The 26990-nt window shown below is 40.9% G+C and overlaps 1 protein-coding gene across 2 annotated transcripts; it reads left to right on the plus strand.

Moving 5' to 3' along the window:
• The first annotated feature begins 14512 nt into the window (after positions 1-14512).
• Positions 14513-21656, plus strand: LOC148017772 (leucine-rich repeat receptor protein kinase HPCA1-like). Of its 2 annotated transcripts, XM_087662271.1 has the most exons (11): positions 14513-14816; positions 15397-16005; positions 16127-16138; positions 16298-16438; positions 16639-16779; positions 16878-17102; positions 17211-17332; positions 17473-17733; positions 17841-17936; positions 20926-21147; positions 21261-21656. In XM_087662271.1, the coding sequence occupies exons 1-11, from the start codon at positions 14654-14656 to the stop codon at positions 21303-21305; spliced, it is 2037 nt and encodes a 678-aa protein (XP_087518397.1). In that variant the 5' UTR covers positions 14513-14653; the 3' UTR covers positions 21306-21656. The 2 variants fall into 2 exon arrangements, with proteins under 2 accessions (XP_087518397.1, XP_087518398.1); XM_087662272.1 differs by lacking the exon at positions 17841-17936.
• The last annotated feature ends 5334 nt before the right edge of the window (positions 21657-26990 follow it).

Below are 26990 nucleotides of genomic sequence, written 5' to 3' on the forward strand. Positions count from 1 at the left end.
TGGAGACATTAGAAGATTTATCTGCCAGTGAGACATCATCGAGCGATGAGTCCAAAGAGGGATCCACCACGGAGGACATCTATCAGATCACTTTGAACGAGCCGATAGAGGCCCAAGATCGTATAAGAGATGCAGATGTTATCGAGCTAGACCTTGGTACGCCTGATGATTCGCGGCCAATCAAATTAGGTTCTATGCTTAGTTCAGCAGAAAGGGAGGACTATGTGGCCTTGATCCAGGAATTCCGTGATATCTTTGCCTGGAGTTATGATGAGTTGAGAGGCATTCCCCCTAGCCTTGCTGTTCATACAATTCCGTTGAAAGAGGGCAGTCGTCCTGTACGACAGAAAGTAAGGCGTATGCCTTTCGAATTGAGGGACGGGCTGTTTGAAGAGTTACAGAAGCTTCGAAAAGCGGGTTTGATTTTTCCTGTGCAACACACGGAATGGTGTTCGCCAGTTGTGATTAGAAAGAAGAAGAATAATCAAATCCGATTATGTGTAGACTTTAGGGAGCTGAATAAGCAGACGGTTAAGGACTACTACCCGTTGCCATTTATTGACCAGATCTTGGATCAATTAGCGGGTAGGGAGATATATTCGTTTATGGATTGCTTTGCAGGGTATAACCAAATGGCAATTGCAGAAGAGGACAAGTTGAAAACAACTTTTATCACTGTATTTGGTACTTTTGCTTACCATGTGATGGCTTTTGGTTTATGCAATGCGCCTGGTTCGTGGCAACGAACAGCCGATAAGACATTCGGTGACATATCCCCTGAAGAGTTGAGGGTGTTTATTGATGACTTAGGGGCTGCCACCGTGAGAGAAAGGCAGTTGATCATTTTGAGAAAATGCTTTGAGCGCTGTAGACAATTTTGCATCGCCCTAAACCCACGGAAGTGTGCTTTTGGAGTACCTTATGGGCTATTGCTGGGCCATGTGGTCAATTCGGTAGGAATTGCGACAGACCCCGAGAAGGTGAAAGTTATAGTTACCATGGGTCCACCACGCACTCCGAAAGAGGTTCATAGCTTTCTGTCTTCGGTTGGTTACTACCGTAGATTCATTAACGCCTTAGCAGAAAGAACGTTGCCACTTACAAATTTATTGTCCTTTAGCTGTTCGTTTGTATGGGGCGACCCTTGTAAGGTAGCATTCGAGGATGTGAAACAAGACCTAGCAAGAGCGCCCGTTTTAAAAGCACCTAAAAGAGGTGAGGTGTTTTATATATTTTCAGCAGCCACCATGTATAGTATCAGCTGCTGTTTAGCCCAATTGTGGGAAGAGAAGTGGTACCACCCGATTGCTTTTGCTAGTCGGAAGCTAGGGGTATCCGAAATCAACTATACTTACATGGAGAAATTGTGTCTAGCGATGGTCTTTGGGACCAATAAATTCAGGCATTACATTCTCTATGAGAAAGTCGTGCTTTATACGAAGGCGGAGGGGCTTCGATTATTGATGAATAAGCTACAGCCGCCTGATCGTCTAGCAAAGTGGTTAATCACTTTGCAGGAATTTGATTATGAAATCAAGAGTAAGCCACCAAGGTTGCAAGGCATCGTGGAATGTCTAGTGGACTTTGGGGAGCCGAAAGAATCTGTGGGGGCTGAAGGTAGTGACTTGGAGATGTTATTTAAAATAGATACAGCATCTATTCCCTCCTGGTATGCTGCAATAACGCATTATTTATCAACGGGAGAGGCGGGATCCGAATTATCTAAGGCTGAGAAAAGGAAAATTAAGCAGCAAGCGTTAAAGTTTGCCTTGATTGCAGGTACATTATATCGGCAAGGGGTTGATGACATCTATCGCCGATGTGTGATGCCTGACGAGGTACCATTTATTTTGGAGGAGTGCCATGATTCTGCTTGCGGTGGCCATTTTGCTGGACGGCTTACAGCACAGAAGGCTTTAAGAGCAGGTTATTGGTGGCCTGCCATCTTCCAGGATGCGTTTGCGTATGTTAAGAGATGCGATATTTGCCAACGGCATGATAGTCGAGAGAATAGGAAACGACCACTCACCCCTATTATGGCGATACTTCCATTTGAGAAGTGGGGAATAGACTTTGTGGGTCCTATTACTCCGTCATCGACTACGCAAAAGCAGTACATCATTGTAGCAACTGACTACTTCACAAAGTGGTCAGAAGCACGTGCAACAAGGAAAGATGATGCTAAAGAAACTGCTAGTTTCCTTTTAGAGCAGATAATATGCCGGTTTGGTCCGCCGAAAGAATTAGTGTCGGACCGCGGAACTCATTTCCTGAATAAGGTGATCAAAGGTTTGACAGAGTTGTGGAACATCAAGCATAACAAGACAACCCCATATAATCCGCAAGCCAATGGGCAAGTTGAAAGCACCAACAAGCAGCTTGTGGGCATCCTGTCCAAAATTGTGTCGGAAAAGAAACGGGATTGGGATAAAAAGTTATACGTGGCAGTGTGGGCCTATAATACGACCTTCAAACGAGCCACTGGCCATACCCCGTTCAAGTTAGTATATGGGGAGGAGTGTGTCTTGCCTTTAGAGATTGAGCTGCCGACTATTCGGTTCGCCATCAATCATTCTTTGAGCAATGAAGACGCACTTTTTGAGCGCTTGACGACACTGGCACATTTAGATGAGCTTAAGTTGCAGAGCTTATTGCACCAAGAAGTGGCGAAGCGCCGAATGAAGAAGCTACACGACCTCAAAGCCAAGAAATACACCTTCAAGAAAGGACAGCTTGTTCTGTATTATGACGCACGACGTGAATTATTCCCAGGCAAGCTAGAACCCAAATGGGATGGGCCCTATAAGATCGTTAGGATAGGAAAGAATAAATCTACAGTGTTGTTAGCTGACCTTGAGGGGATAGAATTTAAAAATAAGGTTAATCTTAATAAGATTAAACCTTATTACTTCTGATTGTACTAATGCTATGACTGCCTTGCAGGTCTAGGCAAGATCGAGCAAACATCTGCAAGGAAATCGTGGTAGAGGTTGATGGGTCGTCTGATCCCTTATTTAGAACACCCATATTTGGAACAGAGGTATCATCAGGGAAAGCTCATTTGGTGGAGCAAAGGATACAAGGTGATTGAGCAAGAAGGCGGGACATTTATTTGGGAGATCAAGGTCTTCTGCCATCACTGCCTACAGATTTTGACGAGCATCCCTGTTAAATTCAATGATGATGGAGGGATGGAGCCTACAGTCCACCCATTGAATATGCTGAATTTCGATTACCATAATTACGAGTAGAGTTCAGGATGGCGGGATATGTAAACCCTTTATGGACGTACACCTTGTATTTTGATGGGGCGTCCAGGGGTGCATGCAAAAAAGGAAGTATAGGAGTTGTCATCCGAGACCCCCGACAACGCATTGTCATGAAGTTAGCTGCTTATCTCGGGGCGAATTTTACCAATAATATGGCAGAATAAAAAGCCATGATCATGGGTTTGAATATTGCAAAGAAGGGTGGTATCCGCCAGTTGTTGGTGAAAGGGGACTCTCAGTTGGTTTTAAATCAACTCAATGGGACGTACATGGTACGGAACCCGATCCTTTGTATGTACCATCATACTGCCATAGCCCTGCTAGACGAATTCGATAGAGTGTCTTTTCAGCTGATTCCACGGAATTGGAATCAGTTTGCCGATTCATTGGCTAATCTTGCGTATGAAGAGGACCTCTTCTTTAATTGTGGCCCTATATCTATGGATGGTGAGACAGGACCTGGTCGTTTGTGGGGTATGCTTTCTGAACATGCCCTCTTTGGCAGACGATGGTTGATTTGGGTGATGCAGAGGGTAAGCGAGACTCATCTACCTTTATTATCGGGGACCCATAGACTGATTCGACGACATGTGATGCGAACACCTCTTGCGATATACGCAGGAGGGATAGGTCATAATTTAATGCACCTAGTTTAGGGCCATGCGCCTTTGTTCCCCTAGGAATAGTATGCTTTGATGTCTCTCATGGTTGTTTCCAGGTGGATCTTCTGCCTAGTATTGTTTGATTTCATTAGGCCAAGAGGGCCGATTCAATTTTGTAGCAAAGTCATGTCTGATTTCATTAGGCCAAGAGGGCCATTTTCCTGTCTAGTGCGGGTGCGTTTAATTGGGTTTTTGTTTTAGTGATTGTGCTGGACAGGTTTCGCGGGTTGTGGAATTTTGTGGAGCCTGGAGGAGCCTTTGCTGCGATGGAAGCTTCTTGTGGCCACTCCAGGTGATACCTCTCCTTTACGAGTACCTTTCTTTCCTGTTATATGTGTATTTGTACTTGTCAAGGGGATCTGTTTTTGTTGGGGACCGGCAACCAAGGCATGAAGTCCCAGGTTTAGGCTAAGTATATTTGAGGGAGGTCGGAGTAGTCATTGCCTCCTGTAAAGACATTGTCAGGCATTAAAAGACCTGTTTTAGAAGGAAGTCCTAGTGGCCCTGTCCTGCCAGCCTGCTAGGCAGCCGTTCTAGGAGTTCTTGTTAGTAGTGAGGCAGTTAGAGAAGCCTGCTAGGAGATAATAATAATGATGCCAAGAAATCCTGAATATCCTAAAAGATGAATATCAATACGAAGGCGTGTAAAAAGGGGTTCTAACCCCTATCAAAGAAAAGAAAAGAAATGAAAATATATAAGCCGTTGCTCATTGCCTTGCGAAGGCCTGGTAGGTTCCTGGGGACGAGTCAGACCCGGGGCCGATACCTTGTCTTCCTAGGGGTGGCTTCTTGCTGGAAAAAATAATATAAAAAAAGAAGAAGGTTGGAGCGAAAATAAAAGTGAGCGTTAGACAAGGATTAAGTGTCGCCTTGCGAGGGCTTGGTAGGTTCTTGGGTGCCGAGACAGGTCCTGAGGCCGATGCCCTGTTCTCCTTGGGTCACTACGCTCAGCTCCTTCCTTTTTACATGCCCAAGTATGTTCATCCAATAAAAACCCTAAAAGAAGACATGTACTGAAAGAAAATACTCTTTGATCAGGCTATAGGAGTCCTCGCCTTGGAGGAGTTCCTAGTGGTGTTGTCTTTAGTTGGTAAGTAGTTCAGACTACCACTTAGGGCAACCTCTTTGGCAGTTCTTTTTAGTTTGGCTGTGTTGGCGCAGTTGGTTAGTGACTCGCTTCGGATTTTCTATTAAATGATGCTAGGCCTACTCCTTGTGGATGTTATGCCTTGGTTCTGCCAGGGGTAGGGGGAGCATTGTGTTGAGTTTTATGATGATAATTGTTTTGTATCAGTTTGATGCTTCTTTGGTTGTTTATGTGCAGATATGTTCGTGGATCCGACGGGCTGAGTCGCCCTATCCCGTGGTCGCCAATGAGAGCGGAATTTAGGTGACGGAAAGTGCTTAAAAATAGCTAAAATTATGAATATCAAGGGAAAAATATTCACTGTCAAAGGCGGCGGCTCGATCTAGGACGATTTTAAGCGCCAAAGTGCTTTAAAGGCGCCCGAGCGACACTTGTTGATTTTTCATAATTTTTCAGACAGTCGTGCGGGTTGACACGAGCTACTGGCCAATGCGGGATGCCAAGCCGAACGCCCAGGATTTTTCAGAGCTCGATTCCGAGTCCGGACGGGGAAATGGCCAAGAAACCGGTCAAGATGCGAAGAGGTGGACAAAATTTGGCCAAAATGGGCAAGTGACCCTTGGGAGCCCAAATTTTAATGTAGCATGAAAGTTTCATGCATTTGATAGAGATGAAATCGTGGAGGAAGCGTGGAGAAACTGCGCCCGATTTTTTCGCCATGGATGGAGATGATCAATCTCCAGCCTGCAAACAACCCCTGCAACTAATCACTGCCCCTCATTCCCTCCTGGATGCCAATCATTTCGCCGCCCTTCGCTCGCGCAATGATGCCCTCTTTGGAGAATTCTGATTTCAGTCTTTCTCTCTCCTCCCTCTCTCTCTTCTAAAGGCAAGTTCATGTGGGGAGAAGAAGGAAGAAGAAAGAATGATGGAGGCTTGTCCGGCATGGATCGGATTGCTACACGGGCTGAGAATGGTGATTTGTGATGTTGCTGGACACGAAGTGCTGCTGTTTTCCAAATCTACAGCCATGGACACAAAACCCGAAACACGCAAATAAGCGGTAATTTAAAATTTTCAAAGGAAATTTGAGTTTTATGGCTTTTGATAGATGAAATGGTGTTCATGTGGGATAATAATTGTTCATGATATTGTTTTATATGATTTCTTGCTGGTCATAATCAAAAAATCAGGAAAAATATGCATTTTATGGTTCAAAATAATATGCTAAAACACGTAAAACATGAAAAACAAGGGAAAATGAGGGTTTTTGGCATAAAAATGGAAAAATGGATAGGAACATCAACTAAATTCTCATTTTTCTGCAAGAAGGAACTAAGGGCCACAGCCCATAACCTGTTTTGAATTTCCAGCAATTAAATAATGCAAGAAAATAAGGGAAAATAGGGAAAAACCATGAAAAATAGGGGAAAAATGCATTTTGGGTTCCGAAAAATAAGGATAAATAAGAACAATAGTTGTGAATGTTGGTGGGGACTGAAGCATGAGGATTTGCCTCAGTTCATCCCCACCTTCTTGTGCTAGTGTGGGTTTTGTCCGCTTTCTATGCATAAAATGATGTCAAAATACCCTATACACCTATCCAACGATGCACTATTTAAACGGGGAAGGGTAGAGAAGTTGAAATATGTCTAAATGCCGTGTGAAATGATGGGAAAGTTGCTGAGTTCTATGCATAGCATTTAGGACGGATGATAATTAAAATTGAGAGCTTAGTAGCACGAGGATCACCTCGGTGCTAAGCCCATGCAACGAAGCATAAAGCGGTTAGAAAGAAAAGCATGAAAGAATGATTTGCACTTGTGTACGATACTGTTTTGCTAAATGTTTGAGCACTAGACATCCACCAAATGCATAGAGCATGAAAAGATTTAAAAGTATCAGTGATCAGCTCCTGGATACGCATAGCAATTGTTTTCAGTAGGCCCTTGACCCACCGTTGAGAGCGTGAGGTTCCTATGCTGTAGGCTAGTCGTGGGATCCTAAAGGGGAAATTAAGTAAGGACAATGGTACATTCCTGGACACGTTTATTTGGTACCTTGAGCGACGTTTGTGCGAAATGTCTAAATGTTGAGCGACGCATCGAGGGGCCAATCCCCAAGGTGTAGGAGAGTCGCAAAGGGTTGACGGCATTCAGCCGTAGGAGGAACCCCATGTGTATGTGATTCGAGCCTTTTGGCTATGTGAAAGGGACTCCCTCTGAGGAGTAATATTGGGTTAGGATCAGTTGGACTACAACGTATTACAAACGCAATGTGTAGGAAGGCAGAGATTTTGATAGACGCTCCTGGCCGCGAGGCCGAGGGGTTGTCTTGTGCATAGTGACGAGGTCCGGCTAGTGCATGAGCCAGTGCCGGCCCATTTTTAGGTCCATCACCTGATGCTCTTGGGGGGGGGGGTAACTTGCCTATTCGCGGCATCCATGCTCTACCCATGTAGCTGTATATATGGTGGTATTGCCTCTCCTACTCTTAAGTACATGGGAGAGATTGGTGAGCTCATGGTTGAGAGTTCATTGATCTAATCCTCAATGATAGGTTTAGTATCTCACAGGTGAGCTTGTGCTTCTTTAATCCATTCCTTGACCTTATCCATAGCCTTTAGTTGTGCGGTTGGGGTTAGAACCTTAGCGCTTCCCTTCTCTCTCTCATCTTAGGAGTAGACGTTTATGCTTTTGCATCATTGACATGCTTTCCCTTTGTTAGTGTTGTATCACTCATTTTTTTGAGTGTTATTTTAGCCTTTGACCTCCTTTTTTACCTTTGTTGGCTCTTCTTCCCTGTAAAGGTTGCATCTAGGTTGTTAGGTCCAAATAATGAGATACCCAGCCTACTTTGTTTGGGCTCAAATCATTATATTTATGGGGATAGGGGTGGCATCGTTGATAGGTGACTCCACAAAAAAGAGTCTGAGTAGCATAGATGGCACAAATGCCAAGCTAGTGGAAGATTTTGTCCTAGGGTAATCAACGAATAAGTGTGTAACCCGCATTCAGGACACCTCAAGTCTGTCTTCTCCCTATTTGCTTGCTCCTTTTTAGAAAGTGGGATGAGATATGCCCTAGATGGAACATGCTATGGGCTCAAGGTTTTGACCTCATCTTAGGCCTCTACCTCTTCCTCTACCTAAAGCCATGATCGGCATAGGCCTAAAATCCATCAATATGGGATTACCCTCCTCATCATAAGAGACATAGGGATTCACGTATGAGTCTTCCTCCAGTGGTTCCTCCACAAAGTGCACTAGAGCATCACTTGGTGGATATGTCATTATGGGTCCTCGCGGTCTGGGGAATCTTATGGGGTTGATGTCACTCCTTGGAGAAACTGGCTTAAAATCATTAGGTGTGGGTAGAGCCAAAGGGGCACCCCTTCCAAAGAAAGGCTGCCTAACTCCTAGATAGTGTGGCAAAGCATAGGGTTGTTGGTATGGCAACCGTCTTGGCAATTGGCAGTGGATAGTGTCATGCCCAAATCTTCTGAAATTGGCATAAGGTTGAGATCTAGGATTGGGACATTTAGATGGTGGGTGATTCCCTCCACAGTGCACACACTGCACGTGAGGTTGTACTGGCCTTCATATTGACTCCGACAGTCTAGTCAACTCAAACTTGAGCCCAACTATTGCTTGGGTCGCGTCGACATTCTTTCCTTTATCTTGCTCACTGGAGGTTGCTCGTTTGCTAAGTGCTGCCATTCTCTTGGCATTTCTAAACATGTTGCCCCCTTATTGCGTAGCCCTAGAGCTTCTCTCTCTAAGCAAGTCATCCACTTATATAACCTCCTCAAAAACTCTTACAAGCACGTCCCTTTGCAGATTTGAGTTGCTCGCTAAGGCGTTATAGATCTCTTCATTGCAGATATTGTTAATGAATACAATGGAGACCGCTCTCTCATTGGGTCACTCAGTTGTAGGTATCCTCTTGTAGAGACTCTTTGCATGAGTGATGTAGTCTCATATGTCCTCTTTGTCTTTTTGGTTGACATTGATCAACTTAACAATGAGGTTATCAAAATATCATGCCTCTGAGAATATCTTAATGAAGAGATCCTTTAGATGGGTGAAGTTATTGCATTCGGCAACATTATCTAGGTTGGTAAACCAAGTGCATCCCTTGTCTCCCAAGCAAATACCAAATGCTTGCGCTCATTGAGCGCAATCCATGAGGTTGTTAGCCTCACATACCTACTCAAACTACTTGACAAAGCTGTAGAGATCATTGCCTACTTGATATTCATCCAGTTGCTTGACCACTATGGGTATCTTTGTCTAGCTCGTGGTATTTGGGGTGACTCTTAGCTTGGCTAGCAATGATGTTGCCAAGGTTGCCCCACTTTGCTTGATGTTGGTATTATCTAGTAATTGTTTTGTGAGTAGCTCTCTCACTGTAAGGTTAGCTTCTAAGGCTCTCTCCATACTGATGTTGCCTCCTATTCTTTTTCACCTTGAGATGGCTAAGATTATGTGAATCTCATTGAGCTCTCTCTCTTGGTGCAATCTCTGGGCCCTTTGCTCCTAGCTATAGCTCGTGGTACACTACAATGCTATCCTTCCCAGTCTCCTCTCTTCCTCAAGGTCGACTATGATATTGGCTCTGCTAGTCTTCCATGATGTGCTATCCTTGTCTGCTTGTCATACTGTGTGATAAGTTGTAAGATGTCAATGTCATCTAGATATCATGACACATTAAGGTCAAGGTCAAGGTTGAGGCCATGCTCGTTCAAGTTGGTACTTTCCATAGTGGTTGTTTTCTAACCAACTAGTATTTCTATGAGGTCGACTAGGCTGGCTAAAGGTGTGTCTCTAATCTTGGCTAGTCTTTTCTTCCCTCAATGGTCAAATGGTTCTGTCTTCCCACGTTTATTCTTGGTGTTTCGGGTCACTCGTCTAGTTCCCGGGGTTGCACTCCTACTGGTGGGTTCGTTTTAGCTTAATCCCCAGTCTGCAAATGTATACACACTTATACGCTTGAGCACTGTAGCTCCATATGAGTTGTGCAAAATCAAGCTTTCCATCTTTTACATGTGCTTAAGTGTCTACAATGCAGAGTGTAACCTTTGATGGAGTTAATCACATCCAATCAATTTCATGCCATTGCAACTTTTTCAAGTGGGTTGTGATTACTCCTAGCACCTGAGTTTGTGTCCTTTGTAGGTCTTGATAGATGATCTAATGGGTGTTCAATCGAGATGATCAATTTAGGTCTCTATCAGAGGTAAGCAACCGATGGTTTGTTATTTCACTCACTCTTGGACTGGTAGATCAAAGTTCTGAGTACAATAACTCTATGGTCTTATCTGGCTGGTTTGGATTCCCACTCAGTTTAGTGGACAATTGGTTGTCGGCCCTGATAGGTCTTAAAGTGGCAAAAAATGATCAAAATTAGAGTTCTAGACAACTCGTTCGAGTCCTAGAATTGGCCGTTTGAGTCCTAGATTTGGTTGTTCAAGTGGGCTCTTAAAAGCAAAGTAGCCATTTGAGTGATTAGACTCAAACTCAGGCCCATCCAAGCATCTGAGGCCTGAGGTTTGGCAGTCCAAGGCTAGGTAATTTATCTGAGTTTGAGTGGACTTTTGTTCGAGTTGCACGTCCAAGTGGACTTAAGTGGCTTGGACGTCTGAGCTTGATGGAAATGTCCCTGTCCCCAAGGCTTGTGGTCGCTGGTTGAGCGGTGCAAGAAAACACGTCAAATGCCACGAAATGGATAAAATCTATCAAATGCAGTGCTTATTAATGTAGCCAAGATGCTACCTCATTCAATGAATATCAAAGGAGACTCAAAACATACATAGAGCATGCAAATGTGGCAATGCCAAGGATTGATGCTGCTACTTCCTTTGGAGCACGAATGTGACAATGCCAAGGATTGCTGCTGCTACACCCTCTGGACCTGTAGCTCTCTATCTCTCTCTCAATCTCACAATGTCCAAATGAGCTCTCTCTTCCTCCTTTTCATCTTTTGTGTTTTCTCATTCTCCCCTTACACTCTATTTTCCTTCCCAGACATAAAAAATATTTTTCCTTTATTTCTATGTTCCCCTATCTTGGCTATACAAAGACTTATCTTTCCCTTCTTTTTTCTTATTTTCCAAACTTTGTCTCAAATCTAAGCAAAATAAAATTCTCCTACTCTAACCAATGCACAAAAAGCTTTCTAAACCTAAACTAATCCACAAGAGAGATTGAATGGTCTCGAAATCCCTCACTTCCCACCTAAAACCAAGTGATATTTTGGAGACGAACTCTTACTCCATCACTCGATTTAGAGCATGCAAGCACTCAAGTTTGAATTAGTTTGTCCTAGCTACGAAACCAAAATGTCGTCGCTCTTGCAAGTAAACTACCAAGATCCATGGACCGCTTATTGCTTTAAGTGTTTCAAGCCAAGAGCTATGGCTACCTCTCACATAGCCATGTGCACTCTTCTACATATAAATGTAGTGAGCTTACCTTTGAATTTGATCAAGTGCCTCCTTCCACGAATGTGCGAGTAGCTCCACGATTCAAGATGCACTCTCAAACAAGCTCTATCTCCAAGCTTCGAGCTTCGACCTTCATAGCCATATGCGCAAGAAAGGAGAAAGAATGATCTTCTTCATTCTCTTTATTACTTTTATACATGCCTATCCCCTCCTTCAATAGCCATCCCCTTTTTGGTCAACCTTTGTCCATTCCTCTACTCTCTTTCCTCCTTCTTGGCACAGGCCTCAACTTGCACCTCTCATTCTTTACAACTTGCACAAGAGAGAGCCCAGTGCTCTTTTACAAAATGAATTATAATGCTCTTAGTGCTGTTCTTGCTAACATATTAAGGTACACTTTCTTTTATATTTGAGACTTTTTCCCGCACTTTGTGTCTTGAGATTTTTCTGAGTGTGCCTTTGTCCTCTCTCTTCCTCTTGCCTTGGGACTATCTTCCATTTTCGATTTTTTGAAATTTTTTAATCTTAGTCTTCTAAGGGTTGACATTGGCATCCATAAGGTTGCTGTAGGCCTAATAACTTTGGCTTAAGAAATATCTCGAGGAAGTTGCTGTATGTATATTCTCTACATCATGTGTGTTCAAGGCCTATTTACAAATATCCTTATCTATGATTTTTTTCTGAATAAAACATGATCCTTTTCTATTCAATATGTAAATAACCCCTTTATATTACACCCTTTTGTATGTTAAAAATGGTATTTAAAAATACCTTATTTTGAACCCATGTGATGCACATATATATTCACGAGTAACTTACTTGAGAGAAGCATCACTACTTCTTCCCAAGGTTCTAATAACAGACTTAACACATCTCATAACCTAAAAAGGAACGGTGTTTTGCTAGAAAAATGTAGTTCAATAGCTAAACATTTGTTATTTGAATAAATTGTTATAGAGTATAGCCCCATGACTGCAAGGATATTGTTTTTGTTAGGTCCCTATGCATCTTTTTATGTAATGGATAAAGTAGCTTTAAAGAGTTCTTTTACCTACTTGATCATCCTCTACCCCCAAGTCTCTTTGATAAGTTCATCCTCAGATGGATGTTTTTCCCATCTCTTAAGGACACTCTCTCTAGGCCTTTGGATACCTTTTGTATTAGAAAAGGCGGTCCTAGAGACATATGTACAAGTAAAGAGTGGTGCTAAAGGCACATGCTTGAAGCATAAGCTAAAGGGAAAGATTACTATCTCATAAGCAAAGCGAGGGTTGAGGAAACTACCAAAAACCTATAAAAGGATATACTTGGCTCATGGATAAAACAAGCAATAGAAGAAAATCTTGGAGCATTGTCTTGTAAGTCCGTGTCTCATTAGTTTGTTGTATTTAGTTTTTTGGTTCACTTAGTTAATATATATTTGTTTGATTTCTTTCCATCCTAGCTAGCAATATAGCTCTAGATCATGAATTTTATCATGGTATGAGAGTGAGGTTAAGCTAGTTAGCTAGTTCAAGCTAAAATAAGTTTGTTGCTTCCTAGCCTCTTCATTTTCTCATCAATTTCTAATTCTCTTATCTCCTATCTTTTCCACTCTTCTAATTATCAAGTAGTCGATAATAAAATTTCAATGAGTGGCATTATGTGTCTCGGACTATACCCAATAGTTATGGATTGCTAAGGTTCTCTACATAATGTAGTATCATTGTACTTGGCTACATCTACTCAAGGGTCTTGAATCAACAACAGCTAATAATGGCTACCTACTCAACATAATGGCAATTTTCTGAGCAACTTCACATTCCATATAGTAGTGTACTCTTTTGCACCCTCCAAAGCATCATCAATGCCCTACCACTATTGCTTAACATCACATACTCTAGGATATGAGCTACCAGCTATATCCTCTTAATTATCCTATAATGGTCTAGAGCCATCAACCAAAATATATCTAATTGAAATGGGTTCTTCATCATCTACACATCAATGTGAGAGAGAGAGAGAGAGAGAGAGAGAGAGAGAGAGAGAGAGAGAGAGAGAGAGAGAGAGAGAGAGAGAGAGAGAGAGAGAGAGAGAGAGAGATGCATATTTTTTTTCTAGTTATATCTAAAATGACAACCAACTATCCACATTATATGAGGTGAGAGCTTATGGATGATGTTTTAAAAAATCTCTATTTTCCTTGGACAATCTCTCTCTTCATGAATCCTAACTGTCAATAACACTTATGCAAAGCACTAGACTGGTGTTGTGCCTTGCACAATCTACATATGGAGCCATAGAACCACGATGTGTCCTCACATTACTAGATTTGGTGAACCACCATATTTGTGATGGCACATTATGAAGATTTACTAATTGGTACTAAAATGTGGTAGTCCATGTGTAGGGCTTCAAAGTTACAACTTGGTACTTTATACATAGTAAATCAAAGCTTTCTATGAGCTTATGGGGTCTTAAGGGATTAGTTTCTTTGTGTCTCCACCACCCATTGCACTTAGTTTCGTAATATTGTATAGTTTGTTTGTAATGACCAAAGGACGTATGACATGATTTTGTATGCGATTCATAAAACCAAATTACGATACCTTTATGTGAGCCCTCTTATTGCACGAAGCGTGTCTTAGCACTCAAAGTGCCCTAATCGTTACTATCACCGACGTGAAGCATTAGCCTAAAACTGATGTGAAACACCAATAGAATCCGAGCGCAAGAACGCCTAGCATACATTAGCGAGTGTCACATCCTCATACGTTGCATTTTCATGCATTCAACATTGTTTTAGCCTAAGTTGCTAAAGTTAGGATTATGTTTCTTATACTAACCTCTCATGAACCCTCTTGCTACATGAAACATGCTTTCAAACCCGGAGAATAGTAGTGCGAAATGGCAAGAGATGCCTACTACCTAGTGTTTTTATTTTATATTTTTGCATAAAATTGTTCAAAAATAAGATAGGGAAAATTACAATATGGTATTGGTGGGGGAGAGAAAAAAAGTTATAGAGAGGGAGGGCCCAGTACCACATTCTTTTTCAAACAAGACGGGGGTTTTGGAGCTGCGATCTTCGACAAGGTCGCCACCCTTCGATTGGCTTTTCTGGACGTATCCTCAGGCGCGCGCGAGCGAGAGAGAGAGATCGTGTCCGAGGATGGAAATTACTAGATTGCTTTATAACAGAGCTGGCGCCAATGTGCAGCAGAGCTCTGCTGCCATCAGCACGCAGGAGCATGGCTTCACTCTGCACCACTCTAGTCTTTCGCGGCATCCTGACGCTCCTCCTCCTCCTCCTCCTCTTCAGAATCGTCGACCTGCCCACAACTATCGCTACTCCAGCTGAAATGCATCGACTGGGTGAGTACCCTCTGTACTGTGTGGCATCCATTGTGCTTCCTGGAGATAATACAGCTATATGGTATGTGTGTTGTCCATTATGCTTGCTGGAGATAATGGCTGCCTCCTTGATGTTGGTACTCACATTTATCTGTTATGTCGTGGCACGTGCGCTCTGAAGTGTATTTAGGGTTTTTGCATGGGATGCCCATGTTTTATGAGCTCTTTTTCCTGATATATTACTGCTGTAAATACAAAATTTCATCCGTTTTGCGATATGTATGCATGAAGAAGCTATATTTAGGGCTTACACATGTGATGCCCATGTTTTATGAGCTCCTTTGGTTGATATATTGTTGCAGTAAACACAAAATCCATCTGTTTTGCAATATGTATTCTTGCAGAAGCTATATTTAGGGCTTATGTGAGCGATGCCCATGTATTATGAGCTCCTTTTGCTGAAATATTACTGCAGTAAACACAAAATTCATCCATTTTACAATATGTATGCTCACAGAAGCTATATTTAGGGCTTGCCTGAGCGATGCCCATGTTTGCTGAGCTCCTTTTGCTAATCTATTGATAATCTCATCACAATCAGCTGCAGCACATGCTACAGAGCAAGTTGATGAATGCCCGCTGCAGGGCCTTAGTCAGATTTACTATGATTCTCACTGCTTTGAGGAGCCAAACGGCTGGGAAACAGTGACGGTGGTTGAGACTGAGGTGCCCCTTTGCTGCCTTGATTTGTTTGTGGGATTGGCCAGGATTGTTGTCCAGCATGCCAATGCAACAGGATTTCTTCTCCTAACCAAGAGTCAGGAGGATGCATGCTTTCAAGAGCTGGCAAATATGAGTTCCTGTATTGGTTTAGCCCATCGCTTGTCAGCTGGGAACTCTGGTTGTGCCTTTGCGAGGGTTGAAGATCTTGATTTGGCCCTAAAACGCACAGGAGACCCGGGCCTTTCCCTTGGCGCTGTGGAGAAAAATTGCACATACACACAAGAAAACACAAGTCATCTCGATTGTTCAGTTTGCAGCAACTCTGTATCTGATGCTGTCTCTGCACTTGCAAAATCAGAAAGTGATGAACCGTTTGTTTGTGCTGGATCCTTGGTTATTGGCCTGGAGAGCTTGAAAGTGAATGATACTACATGGTCAGAAGCATTCTATGGATGTGTTCGAGTGGTTGGTGTGGGAAAAAGGGCAGGTATTATTTGATCCGAAATCGTTGTTTCTTGTGATGAGCAGAGAAGCTGTGATAAAGCTCTCAGCTCTTTTTCTAACATTGAACCACTGCCTGTTTTGCATGTGATACTCTTATGCGAAAGGCCCGGACAAAGGTTAGTATGTCTTGCACCAAGTGCTGTTCGATTTTAGTCAAGTGTTTTGACCAGTCAAGTTGGCAGGATAAAGATTTACAAATATATAGCCCACAGAAAAGTTTAAATTAAGTGGATATTTTACTTATTAAATGATACAATGACTTTTTGCTGGACTAGGCAGTCACTTGAAGGTGGTCTTATCAACAGCTACGGTAGGAGCCTTTCTTGTTGGTGTAGCAGTTGCAATATGGCAAGCAAAAAGGCAGCAAGTTATCTCCAAGGAGGGCAATTACACGACTTCGAGAAAAACCCCAAAAGGTCTGTATTTTTGCTCCTGATCACAACTCAGCAGACTGACACTCAATATGGCAGTGCATTGCTTTTGTGCCCCAGCAAGGCATAGCTTTATGCTGATTGATTAACACGTACAGGCAGATGGCATGTAGAAGTGACACACAGTTTTGATTCAATTTTGAGTTTGTGTATAAAGTTGCTGCATGTTACTTCTTTTGGCTCAGAAAGCAAACAAGTTGAGGGCTCGTCCTATGACTCACTAGACTTTGTCTATAGCGAAAGACTCTATACTTTTTCCTCTGACGAAATCATGAAAGCCACAAACAATTTTAGTCCAGAGAACTTTCTGGGCCGAGGAAATGCAGGTAAAATGGATACTCTATGTTTGTCTTTCTGTGCATGAACCTGCAGAACCTTGTGACTTTAGCTAAGAGCTGACGATCCCAGATGAGTAGGATTTCAGGGGAAGTGTACAAGGGAGTACTGCCCAGTGGTCAGGTAGTGGTAGTGAAGAAGATAGACAAGAATAAGCAGCTGGAAACTTTCTTGGCAGAACTGCAAAGTCTCTCTCGGGTGAGGCATGCTCATCTGGTGACACTGATGGGATACTGCCATTGTCAAGATGGAGATGTTCATCACCTGGTGTATGAGTACTGCTGTAATGGAAATCTTGCGGAGTGGTTATTTTGTAAGTGCCAACATTAAAATACACATCAATCAACACCAATTTCTGTTACTACTATTGTTACTCTAGATTAGTCTCACCTTGGTTATTGGTTTTTCTGCTTCTGAGCAGCCAATAGTGACAGTCACACTCTGCTTTGGGAACAGCGACTCAAAATTGCTGTCAATTGTGCTCGCGGCCTTTGGTTCCTTCACAATTACCCAGGTGGATCCATTGTCCACCGTGATATTAAGGTAAATTTGTGTTTCCTTACATGTGTGATTTGAGCTTTACTACCAGCTAAAAACACAACATAGGCCGGAGTGCATGTGCTAAATTTTTTGCTTTACTTTATTACTCATGAACAGTAATTTGATGCCGGACTTTTGGACAGCCAAGCAACATTCTGCTGAACGAGCATATGGAGGCCAAGCTGTCAGATTTTGGTTTGTCTAAGTACATTACCATGGACCATTCAAGGGTGTTCACGGAAGTCAAAGGCACAGCTGGGTATTTGGATCCTGAATATATGAGCATGGGTGAACTAACACAAGCCAGTGATGTATTTAGTTTTGGTGTGGTTTTGTTAGAGCTTATCTCTGGCAAAAAAGCAATTGAGACACATTCAACAAATAATGTTTCAATTGTCAAACTGGTGAGTCCAAGACTCTTATCATAGGTTTTGTGTACTTGTTTAAGAGGAAAGAAATCTTACGCTGTCATCATTTAACACTGTTCTAAGAAGAAACAGATCTCATGCAGTCATTGTCCAATGTTGGAGGTAAATTGATTATGCATGCTATCATCTACGTGTGCCAACTTCAGACTTTCCTGCACAAGTATGGACTAGAAGAAAGGGTAAACATCTGAGTTGAAAATTACCATGGCCCTGATTTATGATGATTCAGAGATGTCAGTGATAGTTGGGGTTACATGTGAAACTTAAAAGCATGATTCAACCAGTGGTGATGCATACAAGCTTTGTTATGCTGTAGAAAACTCCCCTCCTTTACTTTACACGTATGTTGTAGTTTTTGTTTTTTTTGAGGTTAGAAAACTCCCCTCCTTTACTTTGCACGTATGTTGTAGTTTTTGTTTTTTTTGATGTAGGGACATTCTTCTTTGTTTTTTTTCTTTATGGATTTTTGAGGAGTCACTCAGTTGTTGAATTCAAGTTGCACAAATGGAACTGGTGAGTAGACAAGGTAAGATTAAGGTTTGATCAAATGTTCTCTATAAGTTTTGGCACTCACCCTGTGTGCTGTTTTGCGACCTCTGTATGACATGACTGAATATGTTGGACAAGTAAGGGGCAAAGTACATCTTGGACAAAGATGGTGATGCCCATCACCAAAAACGAGGTGTAATCCTTGCCTTGGATCCATCTATGGAACATGCCGGTAAAGTTTGAAGGTCTAGTGGGAGGGTGTTGGGGAGTGCCACCTCGGACTGCTTAGGACTCTTGACTCTTGACTGAACCCTAAAGCACCCCTTTCCCAGGGCTACTACTAGTGAGACCTTGGCAGAGGTTGTGTTTGGAACTTGTCGTTTAATTCATGTTAGGACCAATGTAGACATGTGGGATAGCATCCACCGAGGAAACAAGGGGGGCTGCATTAGAGTTCCGAAATGGTAGTGGAAGAAGATCAAGTGACCAATGGTTGACATGAAACAATGGGAAGAAAAAACTCACCCTTCAAAATGTGTACCCAGGGGTGGAGAGATACTTATTATTTTTAGGCAACAAGATTTGATATTGGTGGTTTTTTCTCACTTTCCTGTGCTGTTGATATTTATTGTTCTTTACATGGTATTCAAAGGGAGTTTGCCAAAATTCAAGGGTTGCATATTGGGTATTTAACAATTTTAGTCACACTTAAGTAACGACTGCTAGAGGTTACTCAAATGTCTCCTCTTAGTTATCTGCCTATGCTTTGAGTGCCTGATATTGTAAGGTCCCCAAATGAGGGGAAGCCACCAAACATTGGCAAAGGTTCCAAATGAAGACATTAGAAGGGCCTAACCTATTAGCCCATAGGTTTAGGAGATGGCCTGTGTGGACTTGACCGTTGGGTCAACTGAGAGAGAGTGCATGAAGGTAGTGTAATAGACAACCAAGGCACCTTATATGGGCTGGTGGAGTGAAAAGCGGCCCTACCCATCGTGGAGGGAATATTCTTTGAGATAACACATCATTATAAGTGGCCGGTGGTAGATAGGTTGGTTGGACGTGTGAATGGTAGTCCAGTGAGACAGCCCATGCTTGTCTCTGTCTAGCTGACAACCCAACACTGTATAGAGATGTAGTGCTACCCTCTGGTGTATCGTAGCTTGTGAGCACTCACACGTACACTCACTGTTTATCTAGCCTTTGTCCAGATCAACATCAAAGCTTGTATGAGTGCACAAGTGGACAGAGTCATCATCCATCAGTTATATCTCTAGTTTGGTAAAATGAAATTAATTTCTATTCGCTCTGTTAAACTTGTATTTGTTGTTATCCTCCACTATGATGTGTTTTCTTTCAATATTTGTGGACAGTATAGACACAAGAAAAAGGCATCGAGGTGAGAAGGGTGCACCCCCTAATAAAAAAGAGAACTATCTTCTCCCAAGGTTTTTAATCAATATCCTAATACCTCCACCGAGACATTCTACGGCCCAGAATGAGATTTGAAAATATTGCTCTAGGTAGCTGAGATTGCAAGGTGTAGCTTTGTACAGCTTGGAACTCTGATGTTAACAAGCAGCCCAGAGCTGGAGAATCTGGAAAATAGATCCTCCCTCAACAAAATTGAAGTTTCGGATAGCCTGACATTGTGATGAGCACCTCTACTGAGAAATGATGCAGAGATGAAAGCAAAACTAGTACAGCCTTGTGTGCATGTTATGAAAGGCTTCGATCAACAAGCCAACAATGGCTCATTGGCTCTCATCCTGCTATCAGCCTTTTAGATTTTGCTTTCTAGCTTTTGTGTTTTGCCTTTCATCTTTTCAGCTTCTCTTTCTTGAAATTTGTGCACAACTCTTTTGAAAAAACAGGCTCAAATGATGTTGTACATGAAAAGTGAGCACATATCGAAGATCAAGGTGCTTTGTCCTGTCCATAAGTCTTCAAATTGTCAGAATGACTAGACAAACACATTAAGGTGACTTGGCCAAATATTTGAACTGCAAAATGGATTCTCAGAAATCAAGATTACATGTTGGGATAGTAATTGTGCAGGTTGTGAAACAACCAAGACATACTGATCTAGTCACAAATCAAGGTTTATGCATCATTCATAATTTAGGGGTTTTGTGCAGGTGGTTGTTAAAGACCATAACTTTGCATAGACAAGAACATATGCAAGGGGCAGCAAGCAGGTTGTTTTTACACGCATCTTAAAATGGGTGTTCAGGCTGCCATCTAGTTTTGAAGGATAATGGGATATCAACTTTGCAGGAGATCACAGTTCCAGAAGCACTAGTTCTGGTCTCATTTAGCTCATTCTTCTTTTCGAATGAAGTTACAAAAAGTCCACAGCCATGATGGCATATAGAGGAGAGTGCTAGAGTGGTCCATTGCTCTCAATTGCATGAACAGAACGATTTTCTATCAAACAGCTGGTGGTACTAAAATTGTGGATGTATGAGAAAACAGGAAAACAGTCAAAGTGTGCTTGGGACATATGAGCCCATAAAAAGGCATACTCCAGCATCTTAGCCCCAATCAAGTTTTCCGTTTTGCAGAACTAGAGTTATTATACAGTTATTATCTATGTCACCTTGAGAGAGAGAGAGAGAGAGAGAGAGAGAGAGAGAGAGAGAGAGAGAGAGATTGATGGATGGATGGATGGAAGTGCAGGCAAGAACAATTGTGACCGAGGGACTGGGTGTGGAAGAGTTTGCTGACCCACGTCTGCAGGGCAGGTACTGCCTTAGTGCCTTTGAGAGAGTATTCCGTGTGGCTGTTAACTGCACATCTTCATCCCGCGTGGGAAGGATGACCATGAAGGATGTGCTAAGGCATCTGGAGGGTGCTCTACATCAATCTTTGATGGTCCTACCTGTGCATCCTCATGTGCAAGTAAGTATTGATTATGAAATACTAGCCCTCTCTTCATCACCGAAATAAAAGGGGTGTGTGTTGCTGGACTTACAGACGTGCAGTTTCATGTAATAGTAGTTGCTAACTTGCAGGGTAAGGAAGATGCTTCCATGGAGGCAGAGCCATATTCTGTATGAAAAGAGCCATTTCATACAAATACAGTTGGATGCATTGGTATGCTTCTTGGAACAGAACTGAAAGTTCAATGATCGATCAATCTGGCTTCTTGCTTGCACTCCCAACCTTGAAGCAGGATACCCAAGATCATCCAAGAGTAACAAGCTTAGAATTGTCAATACCCAAATCAAGTTCTTACAAATTTTACACAAACAATGTGCATAACCTGGTTACACGCCACCAATAAACAAAATCTGATTAATGTATGAAGGTTGAGATTCTCCAATGGTGACAAGGCATTCTTATATAGGAATATGCCACCGAACGATCATCAATAATGTAAGAAGACAACTAAAATTGCGATAGATATAATTCAGATTGGTGTTCTAACATGAAACATCATTGCATTTTCTTGATTTGGGCCCCTTTTGCAGCAACCATTTTGGACTTCTAGAAGGCTATTTTGAAAGTTCATTGCATTTACTATAGACATCTCTACCTACACGTCCAAAAACTCCTCTTTTGCACCTTGCTTATTAGTATGAACCTTGCTTAGATCCTACCTCTTATGCCTTAGCATTAACCTTAATCGTATTACACGGCGTACGTTTTTGTGATGGAATGTGTACCTCCTAGTAGCATTAACATGGTGGAGTGGACAAGTGAGTAGCAAATGTTTGACAGGATATGCCTATGTTCATTTAGAAAAATCAAACTCTAATAATAATTTTGCTTGGCAAATCCACCTTTAAATTTGGAAAACATCTCTAAATATTAGAGTCTTCAAGGTATTGGTTGAAATTTTGTGTCTAATCAACATGTGGTACATCTAAGTGGCAATTGTGCTCGTCAAACCATTACTCATAGAAAGCAATTGTGTCGGTATTGTTTGTGGATTAGCAAAAATGAGCGGTAAATGTTGAATTTTTGAATAGGCTTATCTTTTATTGCATAATGGATTTTGAGAGCCTTCAATTGAAGTATGACTTTTGCTAAAGACCCTACTTTGGAACCTCCAAAACTTACAAGATAATTTGATGATTATTTTTTTTTGGTAGATATAAAAAACACATGTTGCATAGCCAATTTAGTGTATGTTACAAATCTTCACTTGTTATCATTTATATGAAATATTGAAGCTAAGCACATATGAGTTGAGCCCTTTAAAGAGGGCTTCATGATGTTGAACTAGTTCTAGTAGCTAACAAATCTAGTTTGAATGCCAACTTGATGCAAATCATTATTAGTCAAAGGGATTAGTAACGATTGGTGGAACTAAAACCCACCACTATAAATAGGATCCACAAGAAGAAAGATTGAGTATATGAGGGCTTAACAAGAAAGAAGACTTTGAGAAGACTTTGTACAAAACTTTGCCAAAGAGAGCTCTCACTTAATTGAACTTAAATGTATCTCAATTGTCCTTCAATTCAAAGCTACATGTTTTTCAATGCAATTATCGAGTCTACACAAAGTAGATATGGCCACCCTAGTGATTCACCAAAAGTAGTGTCTAGAGATGCTGCCCCTCTTGTAAATATATTGGGATGCATTGCTCCGTTAAAGAAAGAGATTGGGTATATGATTGTGATTTGCATAAATTGGGTTTTAATACGGTGAAGGAACTCCTTTGTCAACTTTGCATGACACAACAAGTCGAGAAATTGAAGGATATTGGTTTTAGGCAATCCCTTTTGTCTTTGTAGTGCTTGTTGCAAGAGAACTAGTCTTGCTTGGTTACCTTTTGGTAGGGTTCTTGAAGTAGATAGTTGATGCTTTCAAGTTAAATGATAATATTATAGGGATAGAGAAAAGGTGTAGGATAACTTACTCGAGCTTGCACAAATCAATGTTCTTATGATGTTGATGTTTCTTGCTTGATGATGTTGTAGATGGTGTTGCTATGGACAAAATACTATGAGCAATATGTAATGTGTAAATCTATGAGAGTGCCATACACTAGCATGATGGAGAGTTGCTACAATTCTCTTAAAAGAGTTAAAGAGATGGGGGCCATGCCCTCCTTTGTTAACCAAAATGCATGCTATCTTGATATACACACTTGAAATTGTGACTATTTGCTCATGAACTTGCTTTGTGCTGAGGCTTGTTTCTTTACAATCTCACACAACTTGGTTTGTGCCCATGCTTCTACACTAGCATTGGGAGGAATCTCAAGAGAGTTATCCAAGGCTAGATTTCTTAAGGGACTTAGATAAAAGGCCTCTTTGGATGTCTAGATATGCTAGAGTTGAGAGGAATCTTCGAGCTACCTTTTGGCACTAGTCCAATTAAACCATGGGCAACCTTGGACTCCGCTATTTCCATCCTCTTTGGCTTAGCCATAATTAGAACGTCCTAGGTTCTTCTATAGGCCATCTATGCATTTAGCTACAATCTGTATACACTTCTATATTGTTGAAGTCATATATAGGCCATTGCCTTTCCTCATCCCAGTTGGAAAACACTTCAAAAGCTTATAGCTTAGAGAAGTCATATATTTATAGTAATGACTCTATTGACCCTTTTTAGGCATCTATTAGGCTAGAGTTATTAGCCATGAAGTAATGGCGAGTCAAAAAATATCATCTTGTTCAATGCAAGCCTTTTAATTAGTCATCGCTAGACCTTTTGATCAAATTTGTAAAGGGGATAGTAACTTACGATGGCAACATATGGAGGTGCTAAATGATCTCTTGAGTGCAAAAGAAGCTAACACTATGCCATTTAAGTAGACCTTGGCAATTCCATTAATAAATTGAATTTCCAACATTCTTGTGAATCCCTCCCCAAAATACTAGAGCTTTGAGGACAACCATAATGAATGAGCAACTGATCCTATTGTACACATTTTTGAAGTCCGTGTTAACGAGCAACAACTTCAGTGTTTAGACTTAAGGCATGATCCATGGACATTAGTAAGTTGAGAAGAGCACCATGAATATGTCTCCCAAACATAAAGCCATATTGTTTGGGATACAATATTTGTAGTAGCAAGAACTTGATAATGAAGGACAAAGAGCCTTGGCCATAATCTTGTATGCTACATTCAACATAGCTAAATGTTCCCATTGAATAAGGAACCTCCTTGATATGCACATTAGATGCAAGACATGCATGTAGTGAATGATCCAATCTCTCATGGACAACTATGTAAAGCTAATAAAATAATACATGTGCCTTATTAAATCCAAAGACCAACAACACCTATAAACTTTGGAAAAATAAGACATATAGAGTTTCTTGACTAGCAAAACCCACTAAATGAATATCTCAGCTAGGCAATTAATATTTGCCACACCTCAACACATTGGCCAAATCATCGACAAATAAAAGTTAGTTTGGCAAACCAATATCAGTTAAATAATTTCCATCACATCGATACTATAATTGTGAAAATAAACAAGCTAGCCATAAAAATCAATAACCAAGACTATTTGAAAGGATTCTAATGGGAGGGTGTACACACAAATCATATACACATCTTGTTGGATTACTATGTACTTTACAAAATCATGTGGTTGTAGCTTCAAACACGTACACATAAATAAACCTTGATGACTAGATAGGACAAGTGTCCTAGCCAACTCTCCACTCAAGCGAGAACCATTCAAGGCACGGTCATTCCTAGATTCATCTCACTTGAGAGCTACCTTTTGTTCCTTGAAAGTTACATAAATCCTCAGAGCAAGCATCCCAAAGGGCTTGACAAACCTTTATTGGCAGCCCATTTGGATGGGATGACTTGCCTTATCTCATGTTGAAGGAAATGTAATCTAGCTCTTTAATTGAAAAGGAATGTCCATCAATATAGGGCCACTCATTTGAGTACCTTGGGTGCATCATCTACCAAGAAGTCCCTTATTTTAGCTTCATAATCTAGTGGCATTGGGGGATGAGTGCCAATAATTGTAGCTATTAGTGTTAATTTTGAGGGAAAATAAGACTTTTAATTAGTGTTAACTAATGACGAGATTAGTGAATAGGCCAATGGGACATTACCATGTTGTAACCTTTTATTCTCTACTAATTTTGCCAAACTTCATCTACCTCTAGCCAAAAGGTAAAAAGGGGCCTCTAAAATTAACTTCACAAGGCAATTCCAACCAAACAACCTATCCTTGATAATGAATTGTTTTGGGTCATTTTTCTTGCTTTCAAGACCTTGATGCGACTTTTTGAAAAGTGGGGTTCATAAGTTACCTCAAAATTAAAAAGCTTAAAAACTTTCATCTTAAACTAAGATATTTCAAAAGCTCTTGCAACTTGTGTCCTTTTTGTGTGCATTGTCTCGTAACTCTCATTATGTTGGCACTTTAGTTCCTACAAAGTCCTTTTTGTATTACCTTTACTCTATTCTAAATTTCTTGTCAACTCTATTCAAACCTCATTTCTTGTCAATACAGGAGTCTTCTTATTCCATAGCTCCTTCTTGGTGACCATCTAACTCTATATAGGCATATAATACTACAATGCAAGAGAGGATGTTATCTGGTATCCAATAACCTGTAAGCTCCACAATCGGATAACAAGGCTTTTCTCTTGTAAAGGTCCTCACAAGATTAACAATAGAAAATAGAAAACGTAAGATTTCACTACAAAGGATGAATTTTGAAATTCCAGATAGAATTAAAAATAGCATGTAAACAAGGGATATTCACTTGGTGCCTTCTATGTAGTATACTATACTCTTGACCTTAATATCGCAATGTAGCAAAAATTACATTTAAGAAAGTTAAACATCTAATGTGTGTCTTTTTATTTTAGTTTTTATTCTTCCACTAAGCTTGTAAATTAACTTTGAGAATCTTTTTAGTCGAGTTTTAGTACATCTCATTTCTTTCAATACCTCAAACTTCTTTCATGGCCTTTTCTTGGAAATAAGTCAAAATAGAAGATGGAATGATAATTTCAACTTGTATTTTTTTCAATTTTTAAATCTAGTGCCTTTTATTCATAGCATTTTTTCACTCTATTGTAAGATAACAATAGTTTTAGTTATTGTAAGGTAATAATTGTGTCAATTATTTACATTGTTACTATTATAAGTAAAGTTTAGGTCTAACTGTGAGCACTTTGTGCAGATATAGTCCTATCAACAAGTGTGGAGAGGCAAACATTGAGTAACTGACAAGTATATTAAGCATTATACATGCAGAAGTTGGTTATGTTATTTACCTTGGCTATCATTAATCATTATTTAAAAAAAAAGAATTGATTATTTCCTCTATTATATATATTCTTCCAACAAAGGTAGAATGGATAGAAGGTTGAAAGGACTTTCCATACTACTGAATATTAGTTCACTTACAAATTGGGATATGCATGATGATGGACATCTAGGCCTTCAATCCATGAAGATTCAATCAAATATTTTTTGTCGATATCCTTTTAGGTTTTCTTAGGGGATATCCAATTTGATGTCTTTTGATGCCTTCTTCCATAGTGTACTCCTATGGTCTTTCTTGGGGATGTTAAATTTTTTTTTGATGTACCCTTTGCACTCTCCTTTGCTCTTGTGGACCTATTCTCCTTGATATCCTTGGGGGATTCTCTTGTCTTCGACGTTCACTTTCCCCAGGTGATGAAGAATCTAACTCTTTAACAATATCCACATGTTATCAATAAGACTCTTTATTACTTTGGCTCTTATAAAACACACATTAACTTCTTTGCAACAATTTGATGTGAACTACATAGATGAC

This window comes from Lygodium microphyllum, chromosome 21 (genome assembly GCF_053477565.2).
Source record: "Lygodium microphyllum isolate KBCC chromosome 21, Lygodium_microphyllum_v1.1.10, whole genome shotgun sequence".
NCBI classification, from domain to species: Eukaryota; Viridiplantae; Streptophyta; class Polypodiopsida; order Schizaeales; family Lygodiaceae; genus Lygodium; species Lygodium microphyllum.

Coding starts and splice junctions, on each gene's coding strand:
- LOC148017772 (XM_087662271.1), top strand. CDS start 14,654: ATGTGCAGCAGAGCTCTGCTGCCATCAGCACGCAGGAGCATGGCTTCA. Junction 16,780..16,877: donor TCTGGGCCGAGGAAATGCAG/GTAAAATGGATA, acceptor GTAGGATTTCAG/GGGAAGTGTACAAGGGAGTA. Junction 17,333..17,472: donor TTGTCCACCGTGATATTAAG/GTAAATTTGTGT, acceptor ACTTTTGGACAG/CCAAGCAACATTCTGCTGAA.